The sequence below is a fragment of the Canis lupus genome, chromosome 24 (genome assembly GCF_048164855.1).
Source record: "Canis lupus baileyi chromosome 24, mCanLup2.hap1, whole genome shotgun sequence".
NCBI lineage: Eukaryota > Metazoa > Chordata > Mammalia > Carnivora > Canidae > Canis > Canis lupus.
This window is the reverse complement of record NC_132861.1, coordinates 8,692,975-8,714,153: the sequence shown is the minus strand read 5'-3', so window position 1 is coordinate 8,714,153 and position 21,179 is coordinate 8,692,975. Positions and strand designations below refer to the sequence as shown.

The 21,179-nt window shown below is 40.5% G+C and overlaps 1 protein-coding gene across 26 annotated transcripts in view; it reads right to left on the bottom strand.

Moving 5' to 3' along the window:
- STARD13 (StAR related lipid transfer domain containing 13) overlaps positions 1-21,179 on the bottom strand; it is a 513,518-nt gene that overhangs the window by 75,540 nt on the left and 416,799 nt on the right. Inside the window, exon 1 of one of the 26 annotated variants that reach the window (XM_072795485.1) lies at positions 3,350-3,428. The exons of the other annotated variants lie outside the window; for them this stretch is intronic. Within the exon in view, the coding sequence (XP_072651586.1) occupies positions 3,350-3,413 (64 nt within the window). The 5' untranslated portion in view covers positions 3,414-3,428. Of the gene's footprint in view, positions 1-3,349; positions 3,429-21,179 lie in introns of those variants that run through there. 26 annotated transcript variants of the gene reach the window in all.

The window sequence follows — 21,179 nt, the reverse complement described above, 5'->3', positions numbered from 1 at the left end:
CAAGCATCTGGTTAAATAAATGGATGAATGGAACACAGTTCTAAGACTGACACCTGGAGGTCTTCTTAGACTCCTCCCCCTCCCGCATCCCCATATTTTCACAACACAGTCCCAAGACCTGCTGAATCTCTCTCTCTCAAGTGCATTTTTCAAACTCCTGTTCTCCCAACCCGCATTCCCTCTGACTTGGTGGAGAGCCTCTTCACATCCCTAGGACCTATTGCAACAGACCTCCTAAAGGATCTTGGCCCTTCAGTTCTTGCCTTCTGTATCTCCCCACAACGTAAGCCAGCTCATTCCGCTTAAGACTCCTTTGTGCCTCCCTGTCACCTACAGAATGAAGTAGCAGCCCACTCTCGCGGCCTCGGCACCCTCCCTCACCCAGCCTCTGCCTGCTTCCAGGGCTGACAGCCCACAGCAGGCCCAGTTGTGCAGAAGAGCTGGGGCTCACCAGTCCCATGGTGCTGTTTCTCATCCTACGCTGTTTCCTCCCTTCGTCTATCATGTTCCTCCTACTTCTTGTTCTCCTGACTTACTTTCATTTGTCTTCTAGCAAGATTAGCTAAGACCTCATCTCCTGAATCTCAGGTTAGCCTGCTCGTCTCTGCACTTTTGTAATCTCTTATAATCCTTACAAAATTAGCCTAAAATGTCTCTGTTACACATCTGTCTCCCCATGAGACCATAAGCTCTTCAAGGACAGAGGTTGCCTGGCTCATTTTTGGCATCTCTAGAGTTTGGAGCACTTGGAAACCCACGTGTGCGCAGCATCTGCCGAACTGCAGAGAAGCTGGACGTAGCTCTTGGATGGCCATCTTCCACTGTCCTTGCTCGGCATTAATCCCCAAGCAGAACAGGACCTCCAGATGAGTGCTGTGCAGAGGTCTCTAGCGAAGACACCTCTGCCCCCTGAAAACGCTCTCCTGCTTTCTTCCCCCTTTCCTGGCTTCACTGAAGGAGGCTGAGGGGCACATGCTGGGTTTTCATAGCTTTCTGTTCCACTCTGTTTCAGAAGTCTGGTGCTACTATTCCTGGGGCAGAGCGTGGGCTGAGTGCCAGCCCTAGTCTCAGTCAGTAACAAATCAAGGACATGAAATCTCACGCAGCTTAGAGGCCTTCCAGATGTGGATTTGGAATAGTGTTGGGAAGTTAGATTTGGTCCAGAGTCACTTTGAATCTGGAAGACTCTGGGAGGGAGAGGGTAGTTCTGCTGATGAGTAAAAATGGTTAGGTCTCCTCAAAAACAGATTTGAGTCCTCATTCAGTCTGGACCACCCAAGATCTCCCTGGATATGCCCCGGACAAAACCTAACTCCCCCAGGCTACCCCAATCACAGCCCCCCAGCTAGCCCTTGATGACACCCCTGGGGAAGTGGGTCAGCTTTTAATTAGGTACATTAATGCCTCTCTTGAACCATCACCACATTCAGCTGTGCTGACTTTGGCTTTCAGGAGCCGGGGGAAAATGTGTAACATACTGGGGTGACTTCTTTTTGGGCACTAGATTTAGTAGGGTCTGCTAGAAGGCTGTCCTCTTTACTCTGCTTAGAGGTTCTCCTTCCTTGAAGAATAGTTTGTTGGGCACCTCTTCCAAGAAGCCTTCCCTGAACATTTCTAACACTTATGGTCTTCACTACTCCATGATTTCTGGCCATCTTGGATTGTTATTTGACCTGTCATATGTAACCATGAATCCCATCTATTTATAGATGTACAGTCTGAGCAGAGTGAGTTTGTAAACAGTAGGGGCTCAATACAGGTTTGTAATGGTTGTGGCTGTTAAGGCCACTGTTAATAATTAACACACAAACAAGTCTGCTGCTGACTGCTAGGCCTTGTTTCATTTCTAGAGCTAGGAAAGTAGACAGACCCGGTGGAAAGCAATGAATGTCTTTAATGGATAAAAGGAAGGCAGGAACAGATAAGGGAAAGGAACAACAGGCTGAGACCAAAAACTCTCAGAAAGGCAGTGTGGCAGTGGAGAGCCTGCACGGAGTATGGGCTTACTGGAGGGGTCCCTGGGCAAACTGTGCTGCACCTTGAAGTCTCTGTTTCATCTTAAGGTCTCAGTTTCCCAACTGCAAAATGTACATAATGTCACATATACTGTAAGGATGCTAACAGAAACTCAACAACAAGCAAGGCCATTTCAAAAGTTCACTGCTGCAATCCTGGCCTCTGGCAAAGGGCTTTGGACTTCACTTTGTGTTTACATTTGCTGAACAAAATGAACTCTGTGAATTGACAAGGAGCAGGCACTTAAAAATTGGAGCTATCATTATTGACTAAAATGAGTACTTTGCACAGTTTTTTCCAATGATGCACTCCAATGGCAGAAGAAAATAGATACCCCCGGTGGGTTTATCTGACACTTCCACTCATAGAGAGGAAGAACATAACATGCCCACACTTGTTTTAAAACAATAAAACCTTCCCCCAAATTCTAAGAAAACTGGGGCTCCAAGGGGAGGCACTGTCCTCTGGCTTCTTCCACTGCAGGACATTCTGCGAGGCCACAGAGGCTTGGCTGTACATTTACAAGAAAAATCTCATTTTTTGAGAGGTGACTTGTTATTACTGTTTAATAACAACCTTCCTGAACTCTAGAAAATGTGTTCAGGCAATCCCAACTGCACTTGAGCTACAGTGACACAAAGTTGGGCCCGGAGTCTCACTGGAATGCATGAGAGAGACAGACACACAGGCAATGGAAACTGGACTGTTGGCTGGGCGTAAGATCACAGGATGGGGGCAGAGTCTCTGCTCAGCGACATAAAGTGCTGGCTTAGAAACAAAGACCTCCTTAAATACATACCCATAAAATAGCAGGAGAGCCTATGTTCTGATGGCAATTTGTGCATTTTATTCAGGAACGCATCCAACATCCTGCAAAGGTGGCCTCAGAGATGGAACCCAGACTTCATCACTCGCTCTAAAAATCCATCATGACTCTCAGATGGCCCTATAGTAAAATCCCAACGTCTGGGGAACAGCATACAACTCTTGAGTTCTGTGTGGGTTCTTGGCATGTCTGTCTGTGTCTCAGCTGGCAACAATGCCCTGGAGACCAGAGGCACTGAACAATTCGTGGTTCCCTAGAACTGCCAGCTCACACCACTCCAGCCTGCTGTTCCCCGTAGGTACTTTGCCTATGTGCAGCATGACTTCCTCCCACTTCCTCTGACTAGCTAATTCTTCTTTTGGCTCCTATTTCTGTAACTCTCAGCTCTAGTTTTACCTTCTCTACAAAGTCCGTCCTGGGAAGACCACCTGCTCCTGCCACCCAGGTAATAAAGGCTCGCCCTGTCACTCCTTTGCACCCTTTGTGTCCTTCCAGCCCAGGACTTACCCGGCACTGGGATCTTCGCTTTACTCTGCTCTCCTGTTTGCCTCCACTGGCACTGTCTTCGCATATCCTGCACCAACCAAAGGGCTTGATTTACGTTCGCGTGGCAAACTGAGAAAGCTTCCAGTACAGAGGCTCAAAGAAATTTAGAGCAAGGAGTAAAAAATAGTCCTCTCTAATGCTTCCGGCCACTAAGAGTGGAGAAGAACCTCACTGCTCCCCAGTGACCTGTGAAGCATCAGCGAAAATTCCAAACCTCCACACTTCCTTTGCTCATTGTTTTCATTCACATTAAAAAGGAACACCATGGATCTGCATCACAGCCTCAAAATAAAGTCTCAGGGAGAAAGCATTCCATTTGGAAGAGAAAGAGCCACACATTTTCTAATGTATCAAACCCCTAAATATAACTGAAATGTAAGGTGGATGTTCCACTTACGTTATCAACAGGGTCTTTCAGTAGCAAAGAGAACTCTCTACCCATAAAGAACCAGCTCAAGAGTTACATTATGATTCCAATGGTTAATCTTTGGTTTGAAATTTCCAAATCTTTTCTTATGTGCCGTTTAAGAAGATAAATACAGTTTTGAATCATTCTGAAGTTGACTACAAATAGCAAAGATGATGTTTCTATAGGACTTTGTCCCTCCTGGTGCAGAGTGACCTCATAGTACCACGCAGGTACTACTGAGCCCATGTGCATAAACTTGTTCAAATTTTACTCCTGTCTTCTTTGTCAAGTGTGGTTTCTACTTATAGTTTATTTTTTATTTTTTTTTAATTTTTTTAATTTTTATTTATTTATGATAGTCACAGAGAGAGAGAGAGAGGCAGAGACACAGGCAGAGGGAGAAGCAGGCTCCATGCACCGGGAGCCCTGCGTGGGATTCGATCCCGGGTCTCCAGGATCGTGCCCCGGGCCAAAGGCAGGCGCCAAACCGCTGCGCCACCCAGGGATCCCTCTACTTATAGTTTAAACAGTATATTATTTAGATATTCTGCAACCTCATTTATTTCCTAACACAATAATGGTATCATCAAACTTAGAGTATTTGAATAATCCCCAAACAAACAAACAAACAAAAAATCCAGTCCTCAGTTTATTGAATTCTGGGTTTTGAAATTCTGTTTGACATAATGGTTTCTATTAGCAAAACCCAGTTTGTACTAAATTGTAATAAATTCTGCCAGAAACTTCCTCTCTGAAACTCCACTTCAGGGATTTACAACCATTCTTCTTAGGCTTCATATCGATAACTATTTGTCCCCAACTGTGCTGTGAAAATAGATGGGGGACAATTCACAGCAGAGCTTTGAGATCCTTGTCTGGGAAAGTGGGGGAGTATCACTCTTGCTGATGTCATTGTCATTTCTGGAATTCCAGCCCTGGCCACTCTCCCATCTGGGCTACTTTTCTAATCTGGAATTCTCTTTCCCAGCCTTCCTCACTACCCACTCACCTGACCCCTAGGGGAACCATGAGTCACTTCCTGTCCTTTCAGCCTGTGGCTAAACTTCCCCTTCTGTAGGAACCTTGGCCTGGGGGTGTGTGATAAGGGGCCTGGGGAGGGAGGGGGCAGCCTGGAAGGCAGGCAGAAGGGAGACAAGAGTTCCAATCTGTCCATCTTAGAGAGTGAATTGCTGAGGACTGTCAACTCTTAATGATTTTTCTTTTTTAGGGGATAATTATTACTATATTACAGTATTGATCTGACTTGTGCATTATTTAAGAGTTGATTTACCCCGACTTCCACTCTTCCCCTTTCCACAGCTTATGTGCAACTTTGGAGAGGATAGTGGGTAAAAGAAACAAGAAGCATATTCATCAATCTCATATTCATGCAAAAATCTGGGCAAATCTGGGAGCTAATTAAAAATACGTGGTCAGATGGGCATCTATTTTACTGAGACTGGCATCCTTATTTGTCATTAATATTAATAAATTGGATATAGTACCTGAGTCTTAGCTTTCCAGGTCAGTTTTTAATAAAAGGGTATTTTTACTATGATAATTTTTTTAATTAGGGTTTTTATAAGTAATACTGTGGAGGGGCAGTAAGTATGTATTTTACAGACTCGCGGGTGACCTATGATTGCCAGCCACCCTTGTAGGTAGGCCATGGGGAGAAGTTCTGTGCAAAAGTATGTTAGTGGACCTGCCTGTGATCTACCTCCTCTTCTCCTTCTCTATCCATAAGTGGTTGCACCAATGCCCAGGTGACCTCAGAACCTCAGAAGCTGCATATTGTGGTGGCAGGGATCAGTAGGCCTAGATCTGGAGCAGGGCATCTTGTCCCAGTGTGAATGGGAAACAAACTTTTAGTTGGCTGACATTGTAACACTTTGAGGACAGGGACTTCTGCCTTATTTGATGTTGAATCTCTGCAATGGCCACCTTCTGCCCAGGAAGAAGTAGGCATATAGCCAATGCTTATGGAATAATGAATGTTGAATGAGTCATAAGAATATGCACACGAAAAATCAAAGTGCACACAGAGAGTTAATTCTGAGAAAAATTTCCGAGGGTCCTTTGCTATTGCACATATATACACGCACGCACACACTCAGCCTCCTCTAAATATTACTCAAAGCTCTTGCTTTTCAGGTCCACTTTTGTTTCCATGGAAGTCATCCAACTTTCAATACACACCACACCAGGATACATTGTGAAACAGTTTCTTTGGAAAAAGATTCAATTCCAGCCCTCTCACCCCTGCCCCTGAAAATGAAGGCCATCTCAGTTGACTGAATAGGTTTATTTCAAAGCTCATCAGTTTTAGAGAATCAAGTATGTTTCAAAAAGAGTTTGGGGTTATTCAGACTTTATTGGCAGATCCCCCAGGGGGGGATACTGACTGGTGACTGGGTCTCTTTGCTTGGGGTTCTCTTCATGAAGAAACTTCTTGCACTATCAGACTATTCTGTGAAAATGACAAATGGTAGGACACTTTGCCTTGATAACACAACCCACAAATCCCTTATATGTTTATATTTATTTTCAGGCTAACATTGATTTCTAGGCTAAGGACTACAAAGTGGCATTTGATGTTTCCTTTTTAAAGTAATTGTGACTAGTAATTGTGACTTGGAACTAGATATTGGAACTTAGTGTCTATTGGGGCAAGTCAATAATAATTCCACACCTTGTATTTATGTTTCTTTTTATCACTTAAAAATATTTCATTTCCTTTCTTTTTATTGTCTAAAAGTAACATCAGGGATAACTTGAAAAAACATCACAAGGTTTACAAGCCAAAATTTAAAAAAATCCTTTTGTATATTTACAAGAAGTGATGGTAGGTTCATTTATAAATTTTTTGAAATCTCCAAGGTGGCTGTATCTTCTGAAACTATATTAAATGGCTAGTTAGAAGAAAGAAGCAAGGAAGAAGTGAGAATGGAAGGAAGGAAGAAGGAGGGAAAGAAGAGAGGGAGGTGGCAAGAAGGAAAGAGGGAAGGAATGGAGGGAGGAATGAGAAAAGGAAGGGAGAAAAGAAAGGGAAGATGGACTCCAAAAATAAGTCATCTTGTCAGAGTACCTAAACAAATGCTGGCTGGTGCCCATAAGGTTAATCTAGCACTAGTACTTCAGGACTCTATTTAGTGATCTGGCTGCTGTATATGAACCTCCTTCTAACAAAGCAGAAACCTGGTATTCCCCTTTCCATGCTGTATATTGATGTCCTTATTATGGACAGTCCCAGTTTATAGCTATTTCTCAAATCAGAAACTTTGACACATTTCTCTATTTCACCTTTCTAAATACATTCTTTTTGCTTGGCTCAGTCAGTCTCCCATCCACAAGATGGTTCTCTGCACCCCTGACTTCCTGTCCTGGGTATTCTGGATTTCTAGCAGGAGTTTAATAAAAGTCACTGATGGAAATGTGTGACCTTAGGTCTCACCTTACCTTCACCTTGAATCTACTTTAAATCAGTTTTTTTTTTCTTCTTTATATATTTTATTTATTTATTTATTTATTTATTTATTTACTTACTTATTTATTTATGAGAGACAGAGAGAGAGAGAGAGAGAGAATGGCAGAGACACAGGCAGAGGGAAAAAGCAGGCTCCCAGGACCCCGAGATCACAACCTGAGCCGAAGGCAGACGCTCAACCACTGAGCCACCCAGGTACCCCCACTTTAAATCTTTTAAACTACTATTGCAAAAAAGATGATCCCAAACCTAATTCTAGATTTATGTTATTTTAAAATTTAGCTTCCTAACCCCTCTGGGGAAAAACAACCTTCTCACTGTATTAGGTACCATGTGATCAGCTAGCAAGTTCACATTAACTGATGAATAAATATTTGGCTAAAGTTCATTATGGTTAATGAATGCCTGTTTGGGCTTTATTTTGCCCTGAACCTGGTTTATTTCAAAAATATCTTAAGGATTTACTGAGATAGCCATGAAAGCAAAACTCTAAATGTTTTTAAGCCTGTGGCTTTTAGTACCACCACTGTGATAGACCAAAAATAAAGGGCATGCAGTTGAAACAATGCACCTATTTTTCAATTTAGCCAATATAAATTACATATTCTTAAAAAAAAAAATCCAAGAATTCAAAACAAACCAAAAAAAGCAGTGTTACTCCTATGCATTTTTTTCCTAGAGTATTTTTATTTTACCCCTCAGACTGTTCTCCCAACATGTCCCAATGCTCATTTAAATACAATCTTCAATGGGAAACAGCACATCAAACCTTCCAAACAGGCACAAAATGCATTGCTAATACCATGGAGAGGGTGAGCAGCTTTTGGCAAAACAACATGACTTCACTGCCTTAGTACTGAAATCAGTAGGAATAATAAAACAACTTCTCCTCACACACAAATGACTAGGATCATACCTAAAACCCAGTGGCTTCTAACATGAAAAAGAGAAAAGGGGAACTGAACTTTGATCGTACAGTCACCTCTATTCACACCTGTTAGGAATGCAGAGAAAGGACTGTTAGCTGATGAAGTTTCAACACTAAGAAACTCACGTTTACAAAAAGACTTTGGAACTTTGTGAACAATTTCAAAGGTATACTTATTTTAATAAGTTATGATACAAATAGGTAAAGTGAAGTCACTATGATTAAAAAAAAAAAAAAAAAAAAAACAAACCCTGCCCACACGATTTTCAGCTTTTTAGGTGTATTTTTCTCAGGGAAGCTTTGATGATTGGCCCCATTGGGTTATTAGATAGTATGTGAAGTCATTTCTGAATACTTTTTAATTTCATTTAACCAAAATATTTGCTTGGTCACAGTCCATCTATTGCTGTTACCAAGAGGTTTACACATATTCCTTTAAAATTTTTTTTTAGGAAAGAAATGTATATATTAGCAATGGGGGAGGGGTGGCGGGGAAGAGAGCCTGTAGAGGGCAGAGGCTTTTACAGAACAATCTGTTGCTCCAAAGGAGAGTCAAGAGATGCTCAGTGAAACCATCAAAGTGACCAGTTAGCTGTGTGACCTTGCACAGTACTTTAACCTCCCTGATCCCGGGCTCCTTGCCAGCAAAGTGAAGGCTCTCTTAGAGTCTTTTAATGCTCTAAAATCCTGTGATTTGAAAGATAAAATGTTATGTTGACAGGATCTGAAATCAGTAAGACCAATGCCATTTTGGAACAATGTCACAGGACTTCAAAGAAGATAAACCGTACCTAGTACCTATGTTCTGGGTACACCATTGGAGACAAGGGCCACACCCATGCTAACCGAATCCAAGAAACCCATAGGAATGTTGTAGGAAAGTTAAGGTCAGTCTACACTTTGTTGCTAGGAAAGCATTGTTGATGAGCTCTAATCCAAATGGTTTATATGATTTCATATTGTGGTCTCTGACATACCAAGAGAAACATCCCGAGAAACCACAGTGTCAGCTGCTGTGTCTTTGTCCTGGACATCATCCCCAACTTACTCCTTTTTTTCAATTTTATTCTTAAATGCAACATTTCTGATCACTCTCTGTTTTGTAATCCAATTCTAATAAAGACAAGAAGACAGGATTCTGACTGGAAGGAGATGAATAAAAGTGCATTTTTTTAAGGCAGCCAGTTATTGTAAGACAGTTATTAAAATGTCTGGGTAAATGACCTCATACTGCACTCAGCCTGCAAATGAGCCAGGCAATCTGGCCCTTGGTGCTTATGGCTTTGGACTGCTTTCTCTGAAATCAAGTTATAGGAATCTGTGAACTGGAGTCCTTCTTTGTTCCAGCAGTTTCCACAGCACCTGACAGTGTCAGGCACATAGCAGGTAAAGTTTGTCGGCAATTTACTAAATAATGATTACGGAAAAGGAAAAAAAAATTCTAGACCATGTGGAAGCTTTAGGCATTTTGTAGTTTGACTAAGGATAAACATTTGCTGTAACAGGAATATTTACTAAATAGGGAATAAGCTCCTTAGTGGCTAAAACAGTATATTGGTAAATTTGCTTCCTTTATTCTTTAATTTATTAATCATATTCATGTACACTTGTTATGGAATTCATTTCCCTAGAAATAAATATCATCACTAGAATACTGCAGGGTTTTTTGGTTTGTTTGTTTGTTCTGAAAGCACATTCAGGAATGTTCTCCCTGATATAAATTGCACAAGGAAGGCTTGCAGAGCCCAAAAAGTCCATTTGATTCCTGTTTTAATTCTCTAACATGCCATTTAACTATTCCACTAGAAAGCATCTGCACTGTCATCGTTAATATTATGTGCTAGGCATGAAGCTAAATGTGTTAGGCTTTCATACAAAATGACTCATTTCATCCTCATAACAACTTCTAAAAAGGTATTATTTTCCCCAGTTTATGGAGGAAACTAAGGCTCAGGGAGGTCAAATAAGGTGCCAAGGTCACACCAGAGTGATTCTATCGTCATACCAAGGGCTTCCGCTTCCATTCTAGTCCTCACTCATAACCATACGGGAATACATAGAAAAAGAAAGCAAAGCATTTCCACATCTTTTTGCCAAGAAGATTGGGCATAAATTATAAATAAGCAACTAAAGAGAGAAAAAAATTCACTCACATAATTTCCCCATTTATTCTTTTCATACCTTAATCAGCCATTAAACGTGGATGTCACCATGGCACCAGAGAAAATAGGGGATAGAAATAGAGGTCAACAGAGGCAGTGCTTAACCTCTGATGAAAATGATGGTTGTTAGTGATATGAACAAGGAGAAAAAGTTGAATCATCAGGCAGTAGTTTTTCAAAGGTCTTGATTCCTTGTGGAAGAGGTGGGGAACAGTAAAGTGAGGGCAGTGTAGTAACAGTGTGGTTGTGGGGCATAATCCAGACAAAGCATAGCACCAAGTCCTTACCCTATGACCTCACACCTCCCCTATTTTGGATAGGAGCAATAAGAAAGCGTGCAAACAGTGACAGTGTTGGCGTGAACACCCAGATTCTTCTGAGCCTGAGCCTTCCACTCTTCAGGATGTGGTGCAGCTCAAAGTCCTCCTGCTGTAGGGTGTCCTCTGCCACTACACAGAGCTTGAGGTGGGAAGACAAGAAAACCCAGAGAGGACCCTAGCTCGGTAGGGGTGGGGGTGGGAGGGTGCAGGGGAGACAATGGGCATAGATCAGTAAAATGAATGGGGACGTTTATCCAGCAATCTGTACTGTTAATTAAATTTAGCTATCTACCAGCTAAGTACTCGATGGCTCCATGGTGATTATCAAGCCAGTCAGAATCTCAACTGGGGCCTGATTACTAAATTTAATAGGATTATGCTCCCCCCCACCCCCCCGCCAGAACTGAAGCAAAAAGTTCCTTTCAGCTGAGGTTTTTATGTTGTTGTTTTTTTCTATTAGTAAGTAGTCCAGAATTATCCCAGAGACCTCAAAGATTTTTAGAGCTTCTTTTCACTTATTCAGGGAAAAAGAAAGAATTCTTGCTTGGTAGAAGCAAGAACGCACGCAGAAACACGCTAGCCCTTCTTGCCTCAGTCTGGACTTAACATTCAATGAACTCAACTCAGCAGAAAAGCCACAGGAATGGGGCAATGAACACAGCCCATGCCTAATAACTGGATAGATAAGTAAATAAATAAAAATTTAATGACTTTTGAACCATAAATATACTTCACTTGTAAAACCAGGTATTACCTTAAAATTGTATGTCAAATGAATTTTTGTAAAGAAATCTGAATTTAAATATGGAGGGCTCGTTAATACTTTATTTTGGAAATATTCAGTTATGACATCCAGTTTACTAAGGAGACTAGCCTTTTCACTGTAAGAAAGTGTTTTGGCTGAATCTTAAAAAACAAACCTGATTTATGATCTTGTAAATGCAGATTCTTTTATGGTATGAATTCATAAAATAGGTTAACCAGCATTTGTTTGAGGCTTGGAAATACATTTATATTTAAGTATCATATTTTTTTTTTTTTTAGCACAGAATGAAACTGCTTTAACATAAACTAGATACAATCTGGCTGTTAATAGAAAACTTTTCAAGTCTATAATGTTTTGTTAGTTTGGGGCAGAATGTAGGACAAATTCAAAATTGTGAAGAATTAAGATGGAAAAAAAATGGTTCTCAATACCCAGATCTGGGCTTCTTTTGGGGAAAGTGAAAATGGATTATTATTATTATTATTTTAATGATAAATGAATGATAAACTACTTTTTAAAAAGGAAATTATGCATGCTGTTAGTCATCTTAAAAAATGACCAGAGCTACTATAAGGACTTTGATTCACATTTGTCCTGGGAATATAGCCCCCTCTTGTATAAACACATACACATACCAATATATTATGTGAACTGCAATCTTGTAGTGACTTGAAGGAAAAAGTTGTTTTTATAAAAGAACTCATATTTTCCCATGCTTCCTTACTTCTTATGCAAGAACTTTTATGAGATTCTAGTAAACTGTTTTATTTATTTTCCTTTGTTCTTCCCTTCTTACTGGAAGAGAACATTATCTGGATGTAATCATGTTGAAGAAGAATACATTCTGATGAAAGAGATGATTTAAATCGATGACCAACAATTAAATGCTTAATTGTGCCATCACTTTGGATAAGGCAACTTAATTCTAGTGGGTCAACACATTCATTTATTCTAATGCGGTATATGTTCCCCCACAGCAAGAACTGCTATTTCAGTAACCTCCTATTTGATCTCTGCAGATTTGGCCACTCTTTGTAACCCAGCTGACTAAAGTTGAAGCTTGTAGCAATAGGAATACACTGTGTAAATCCCTGGCCTACCTCATCAAAATCCCTGGAGACCATGTTTTTGCACTCAGCATAGTACCCCATGACCCACTAAATTGTTATTTGTATTCACCGAACTATCAGTAAGCCTGCCTGGTGTTTCAGCCACCTGGAGCTGACAAATATTTTCCTAATATGAGGGATGCCATAGCAACTAGATTCATGGCATGGATACAAACCAGGCATCGTGGGCTACAATTTAAGGTGGGAAGCAGACTTGCAGCACCCACAATAGTATTATTGTAAAGAGTGTTCTGAGAACTCAAAATTCTGTATTTGGGGGGACTAAGTTCTTTAGACACAAGTATGAAAATTACCCCAGACTCTAAGAGAAGGAAGGCAGTAATTAAGACTGAAAGAGCTGGTGTTTCAAATCTATTTCTTACAAGCAGTGCCACTTTGGACAAGTTAAGGAAGCTCTCTAAACCTCCTCAGTTTTCTCATCTGTAAAATGGAGATAAAAACCCTGCTTCAAAGGGTGATGGTGAGGATGAAATGGGATGATGATATCTGTACTGTGGTTGGCAGATGAGAAGCACAGAGTAACAGCTTTTATTATTAGGTTAAGGAGGGAAGTGAGGGCAATGGTCTCAAAAACCTCATGCAGAAGAGTGTATTAGAAATTTCTGTGTTTACTCTAAATATTTAAGTATTTTTCTTAAAGATCTATTTATTTGAGAGAGTGAGAGCACACAAGTGGAAGTAGGGCCAGAGGGAGAGGGAGAGAATCCTCAAGCAGACTCCCCACTGAGCATAGGGCCCAGATCCCATGACTCCGAGATCAGGAGCTGAGCTGAAACCAAGAGTTGGCTGCTTAACCAACTGAGCTATCCAGGTGCCCCAGTAATTTAGATATTTTAACAAATAAATAGTTATGCCAGTATTCAATGTCAGGATTTGATACATGGTCCTCTCACTTAAACTACACACCTGCACAGTGGTGCGTAGTTTATCTGGGGGTGAAGATCAGAACCAGTTGTATAGTATAGAGGGCTGGCCTTAGCTATCCCACATACATGTCCATTTTTGTACTGCCAAGTATCATGATGTACTGAAGTCTATACATACCTGATTGAGAAGGTATGAGGAATACATTGCTTACTTTTAAATAAACTGATCCTCACAAAATGGAGAAGCAACTTAAAAAGATTCCTATTGTGATACCACAAACAGAAGATATTAATTAGTGGGAACAGTCAACAGGAAGTGACAAAACTGAAATTTCCCTACCCCTAGCACCATAATAGTCACATCTACAAGGTAAAAACAATGAAAATATATATAGACCAGACAAGAAGTCAGTTAGAATAATTAAAAATTGTCCAGAAGAAAGATTATTTGAAATTGGGATAGAAGTGCTTGTTGATGAACTTTGGTCCTTATGACTTGGGACAGTTAATGGTAGTGGAATGTGTGTATAACTTATAAAATGCAAACAACTCCATGGGAAGCACTGCTCAAGATCGTATTGCTGACAGGACCATACATTTGAAGAAGTGTGGGGCCGCTACACTAGGGAACATGAGTATAGAGTGGGGATGCTGTAGGACCATATCTGGTAGCATGCTTCCCAACCTCTTCCACAGCATGGCCGACATTGTATTTGTACTACACACGGAATAAACTACTACGCTGCCAGATGCCCAAGGTCATCAGAGGAGGCTTTTGTCTGCCCCAGGCCCTGCTCAGCCAGCCCAAGGACTGAGGGGAGGAGGATCTTCAGCAGATCTTTAACCCAGTCAGAGTATGCCCACATCCAATGTGAGGCACCTGAGAGCACACTGTTTGGAAACTCAGTCCTACAAACGGACTTAGGCAGGGCCAATTACCGAAGAACACAGCTGTTAGGCTCTAATGGAGTTAACTCTATACAAAAGGAGAGAGAAAGGTTTGGTTTTTTGTTTTTGTTTTTTTAAATAGACCTCTTAAGAATCAGTCCAAGAAAATTTATTTGTATCATAACTCCGCTTGCTGTGAGAAGTTAAATATTTATGCTATCTTGTTCTCCAGTCTGATAAAGGAACAGACTTTATATATTTACTAATGTTCTCTTTCTTCTCTGTCAGTAAGCATGCTCCACTTCTGCATGGTCAGCGTTCAGCACAGTGTTACTCACACAGTAAGTGCTAATACATGTTTGCTGAACAGACAATGCCAGAGTTAAGCTACAAACACCACTCATCATTCCTCATACTTATGTCCAGTAGGTCCTTTTCCTATCCCTCTTGGCAGCTAATCTAAAACTTTGTGAAGGAAAGAAAAGAAAAGGAGAGGAGAGGAGAGGAGAGGAGAGGAGAGGAGAGGAGAGGAGAGGAGAGGAGAAGAGAGGAGAGAAAAAGAAAAGAAAAGAGAAAAACAAAACAAAACAAAAAAATAACAACTTTGCCCCTGGTTTCAATTCCCAGCCCTAATCCCAGGCTACTTACTCATAGGTGACTTCACCTCTTCCTTTGATGAGATCGAGACCATCCTACAAAAGCTGTTTTAGCAGCAAATATATCAATCTACATCATTCAATGTAAAACTCCCCCACGTCATCGTTATCTTACTCTTTATTAACCCAACCCACCAGTCAGGGAGGGATGCTTTCATTGAAATAGCTTCTCTCTGTCTTCCTCTTTCACAGCCCCGGCTCAACTGGACAGTCAACTCATGAGGACCTTCGGCTCACCCTGCAGCAGAGCCTCTGCCTTTTCTGCTTCTGCTATTGGACACACTCTTGCCTCAGACATCCAGGAACCCTTCAATCATTGTAAGTCCTCACTCAAGTTCCTTCTCCAAGAAGCCTTCCCTGGGTACCTCTTTGCAAAGTTTAATCCCTCCCAGCTCACATTCATATCACCTTTCCCTGTTTTAGTCATTGTCTTCATCCATTGTCACTAAAATAAACATTGTTTATTTATTTATGTTGTTTTTTGTCTGTCTTTCCTACTAGAATATAAGCTCCCTGAAGGCAGGAAACTTTGTTTTGCTTACTGATGTTTCTCTACTGCCTAAATTGGGTTTGGAGCTCAGCAGGTGCCCAGTCAATATTTGTTGAATGGGTGGATGAACAGATGGATGGATGGATTACTGCAATGGACCTATAAATGGTATCATTACTAGGCCATCTGGCTGGCTCAGTCAGTGGAGCATATAGCTCTTGATCTTGGAGTCACAGGTTTGAGGCCCACCTTGGGTGTAGAGATTACTTAAAAAAAATCTTTGAAATAAATGGTATAATTGCTTCCTCTCCAATCCATCCTTCTATCAAAATATTCATCCTAATATCACTACTCTCCTCCTAAACTGTCAATAGCTATATGTGATCTATGAAATGACATCTAAAAGCCTTCAGAGATGTAAACCCAATCTCCCTTTACCCCATATCCAATGTAGCTACCTCTCTAATACATCCTAAGGTCTTGTCACACTGGGAGACCACTCATCTATCTATTCTTGAACACACTGAATGCTTTAAATACTTTGAGTTTTTAGACCTGTATCCTTTTGTTTCAGAATATCCATCATCTATTTTGCCCTCTACTGAAATCTGTGGATGTTTCCAGGCTTTGCTCAAATGTTCTATCATCTATGAAGCTATTTCATTCTCCCAGTGAGATTATGGACATGGGTTCCATAGCACAGTACTACATGCCTCTAACTAGTATAGAAGTCACCCTCCTTTGAGCTGTATCTTTACCTGACCCCAAGATGGGACTATAACATCCCTGAACAGGCATCATAGGTCTACTCCATTTCAGTTCCTTGCATGTGGTAAGTGACTGACACACATTTGTTGAAATGAAATACATGTTATCACTATAACTGTGGATTTTGAGACAAGGGGATCATCAAAAGATTACATATTTAGATCCTGTATAGGAGTAATACTCCAATACTTAAGCAAATTTCAGTGGGACTGAAAAGAAAAATAGAATTGTAGCTTAAACCAGCATGAGGTAGGAGCCTTCAATAATAAACTCTAAAGATATAGATATCTTCTTTCCTTCTGCTGGAATGCCTGGCACAGAGAAATCACTTAATTAGGAGTTTGATTCTCAGCTAAACACAAACTGCTCTATTTAAACTGAGCACTCACTATTGTTGCTTAACCACGTTGTGGTTTATTCAAGTGCTCATGAGGCCTAAAGAATGCCAGTCAGGATGCCTCTTGTTACATAAGGGTGCTTTTCATGGAGTAATGTATTGTTAATTTAAGAAACTGTGCCTCATCTGCTTGCTGGTTTCTCCTCCCCAGGCCTGTCCTCATAATGTACTCAGCTAGTCACTGGCCAGGCCCCGAACAAATGGTCCAGTATGCAGGATAATAAGCACATATGGAAAGAACAGTAGTTCTCAGGAGATTGTTCTAAATCATTGTTTTCTTATGGAAAGTAGAGAACCAATAATTCCGAGAAGCTTTTATAGCACAATCTTTCCTGAGACAGTAGAGTGAGTTTAAATTCTAGACCCGTGAGCAACAAATTCAGACAGGGTCCTCCTGCCCCTTGCTGACTACAGAATACTAGGTTTCCTGCAAGAGCCTAGAGGTAGAGGTTCAAGGGTAGAGGTTCAAGGGTAATGACAAGCACCTCTTGAACTCCTTCCCCTCTGGTTTGCTGATGTCACTTACGTTCTTCCCTGGTGTCCTGGAAAGGCTCTCTGGGCTGGAAGATTTTGAGTCCTCCTTCAGCTAGCAGCTTGCTCTTTCATTTACTTCTAGCTCACATAATCAGCTTGCCTTAGCTCAAGCTACATAACAACCACCTGCATTCCTGTGCTGTCTATTTCTGTCTGTGGAAGCCACTGGCAAGGTGTAAGCTACCATGCCAGCCCTGGGAAGACATTTCTCTTCAGGCTTCCACAGCCTCATAAGAACAAGGCCACTTCAAGGAGCTTTCCTAATCAGGACTTAGGTTTTCTGTTTAACCTCTCAGGACTCCACTTTCTCCTGTTCCCTCTACCCACAACCTGATGCACTGACATTGCAAATTGGCTTGGTTGCAGCTCATCTGGGGATACATTGAGTTGTCTATTCATTACTGGGGCTGTATTCATTTTTGAACTTGGCATTCCTTCACCATAAAAACAGTGAACTTTCTGTGGCCACCAGCTGATAGCACTTATTCTGCAGCATCCCAAACAGAACCATTTTTTTTTTTTTTCCAAACAGAACCATTAAGCAAGGTCTTTAAAGAAGGCACCTGCTTCTCTGCCTTTTAAGACGTGATGGACAGGTGTACTGAGGAGACTAGACTTTTTAGAACAAAGTCTAGTCTCTTTACTGAGAGCCTCAGGGAGTGGCACTTTTAGTGGGGATGCATTTCAAGTATTATTCCAAGAACTGGAAAAGGAAAACCTCCCCTCTTGAACAAAGAAGTAGGTGATGGTTAGTCTATCTCAGTGGTGAGGTTCCTGACCCATTTATCAGTGAGGTTGTAAACAGAGTGGAGCTTCTAACGCAGTTCAGTGTTTAACCACATGACCTTGATTTGATAGATTACTTCCAGTATTCCTATGGTTCATCCCGATATAACTTGCAGAAACTATTGTAATAAAATGGCTTTACCTCCACCAGTTATTCCATGTAAAAAGAGATTAAGTAAGGAATTACAAAAAGCTTCCACAATTTACATAGTTTTCTTCAGAATCATTTCACAAGTAGATTCAAGTTTCTCCTTTTTAACTGTTCTTAACCTTAATTCAAGAGAAAAGTTAGACCAGTTAGATTTCTCTCAGTGATAGTCTACTTTTTCATGGAAGTGGGTAAAACAGGCCTCTTGGGTCCCTCTTGATGCTAAGATTATTGTTCCCTCAAAGAGTTTTCAAACTTTGGCCTCAAAGGTTACCATATGTTCAACATTTTCTAAATTTAATAAAAGGAGAGTAGAAAATTAGAATCCTGGCATGAAGTTGCTAAACATGACTGTGCTCTAGGTATGTCTTTGGTTCTACATAAAGTATCTAAAAAAGGCAGCCCTTAGGTCAGTGCAATTCATAGATAATTGATCAGGCAACCTTTGGATTATTGAGAACTTTATTGAGATTATTAAAATAATGTTGCTTATTTATTTGTCATTTTTCATATTATTTATGAATAATATGTTAAACATCTTGGTTCAGAAAGCTTTGTCTACATTCTTTTGTTTTGTTTTATTTTGTTTACCACCTCTTTAGGATAATTTCCCAGAAGGAGAATTCTTAGATTAGAGGGTCTCGATAAATACTGCCAAACTGCTTTTCAGAAAAAATGCTTAGATTTTCTTTTTAAAACATATCTAGTGGGGCATCTAGGTGGTTCAGTCAGTTAAGAGTGCAACTCTTGATTTCAGCTCAGGTCATGATCCCAGGGTTGTGAAATCAAGCCTCAAATCGGGCTCCATGCTCAGCGCAGAGTCTGCTTATCCCTCTCCCTCTGCTTTTCCCCCTGCTTGCTCTTTCTAAGATAAATAAATAAAATCTAAAAACAATAATAACCACCATATCTAGCCACAGATATATCAAGGATCTTTCAAATGGAGATAGTTGACTGATAGTTTTAATCTTTAGTTAGCTAAGTATAATTAGTAGGACTCAGATATGACTATATAAGGTAACCATTTATTTACCGGTGATTATGTATAGGCCTTTCTGATGTTGGAAGTCTCGGGTTCCCACATTAAATCGGTCTATATGTTATTACATACACTATAATGGTCAAATTATTTCAGATAAACAAATGGGTACCTGGATTCTGTCCCAAAGGTTATGTGATCATAGTGTAGCACATACAGGATAAAATTTTCAGAAAGGTATGAAGAGATTGACTTGTTCATTCATTCAACAAACATGACTTAAACACTGGTCAGTTATGAGAAACTAGGGGTAAGCACCAGGGAATCAAAGTAACATGGTACCTTCCCTGTCTCTGAGAAGCCCACCAAGGGAGACAGAGATGTAAATAAAAAACCTAGTAGAACAAGATGAGAGCTTTATTAGAAGTTTATCCTATGGAACCATGAATGAAGAAGGCCCCTGACTCTATGGAGGAAAAATCCTGGGTAAAGCTTTGAAGATGAATAATGTTTTAGGTAGCTTTGGAGGGTGTTGAGAACGATAAAAAGAAAAAAAAGAGAAAACATTTAGTAGAGCCTGGGGATTGAAATGATCAGGGTGTGGAGATGTGGAAAGCAGGGTATGGAAACCACAGGGAATAGCAGGGTCACACTGAGGAGAAGGTGGATCGACATGACTGGCAAACTGGTTAGTCCTTTCCATAAAGGGCTCTAGGGGTTCAAAAGAGGGAGAAAACACATCCTTAAGAAGATCAGAAAAGGGTTAAGAGAAGCCTTTGGAAGATGGGCAGGATTTGTTAAGATAGGAAAAAAGGAATATTTCAGAAAGCAATTAGTGACCTTAAAGTTTTCGAAGCGCTATCACACATATTAATATATCATGTGACCTTAACAACAAGTTAATGGGGTAAGGTATCCATTCTTACCCATATGACCTCATAGAAACTATGAGTCAGTGGGGTTAAGTGACTGGCCCAAGGTCACACAGTTGAGTGGGGTAGCTTCACAATTCAGTAAATGGTGCCCCAGGGGATGGTTTTGTTGGAACATTGTGGTACCGGCAGCTGATGTTGGAAGGTCCAACTTCTGACTTCTGACATCCTTTGCATTATACTAACTAAGCTGCTATCATGTTTATCACTTAAAATGAAGATAGTTTAAAATACCTAAACTATAGTTTAAAATAGTGGCTCCTATCTTTTAATATTTTACACACTGTTGCTTTTATCAAAATATTTTGGAAAGATTATCTTTTGTCTGTGTACATATATGCATCATACATGAAGATAAGCTTATATGTAAGCGTGGATATATCAAATGTAAGAAAATATTAGGTACCTGAACTTGCACTATCATCTGTTTTCTTTACATTGGGAATTTAAAAAATTATATATTTAATCATACTAAATCAAAGCAGTATTGCACGAATTGCATCCCAGCCTCTAAAACTTCAACCTGTGTAAGGAAATGACTGGTGTTCCATGAAGCCAGAACTGGGTGAGAAAAATCAAAGGATAATTCCACATAGAGAAACAAGATCAGTGCAAGTACTTTCCAGTGTAGGCTTCTGCAAACAAAAGTAGTATTATATTAGATTACTGAATTTTGTTTTGAGTGACCTAGAGTTTTTCGGCTTTTTTAGTGTAGTGTAGTTCTAAGAAAATGAAGGCAACTTCATAAATGACATAAATACTAAAATTTAACAGCACAAGACACATTATAAATATCTGGTTGACATTTGAAATGTCTCTGGGAGACATTTTAAGCAGCGAACCGATTTATTAAAAGGTTAGTTATCTTCCTCAAGGTCACCAAGTTAGGTAGCATAAGGGCGGTGGCTGAAATCCAAAGCTTTTGACTGTAATCTTGGTCCCTGCAATAAATTAAAAATGTCTTCATGAGACCTGACACGGGTACTGTCAGAAATTGGCCAATATTCTTTCACACATTCGACAAACAGATCTGGAGGCTACCCTGTCACATGTCGGCATATGTCGGCACATGTGAGTTCAGCTCACGCAGAATACACTGGCTGGCATATCTGACACCCTCACATGCGGATGCGAGTTTAAACATC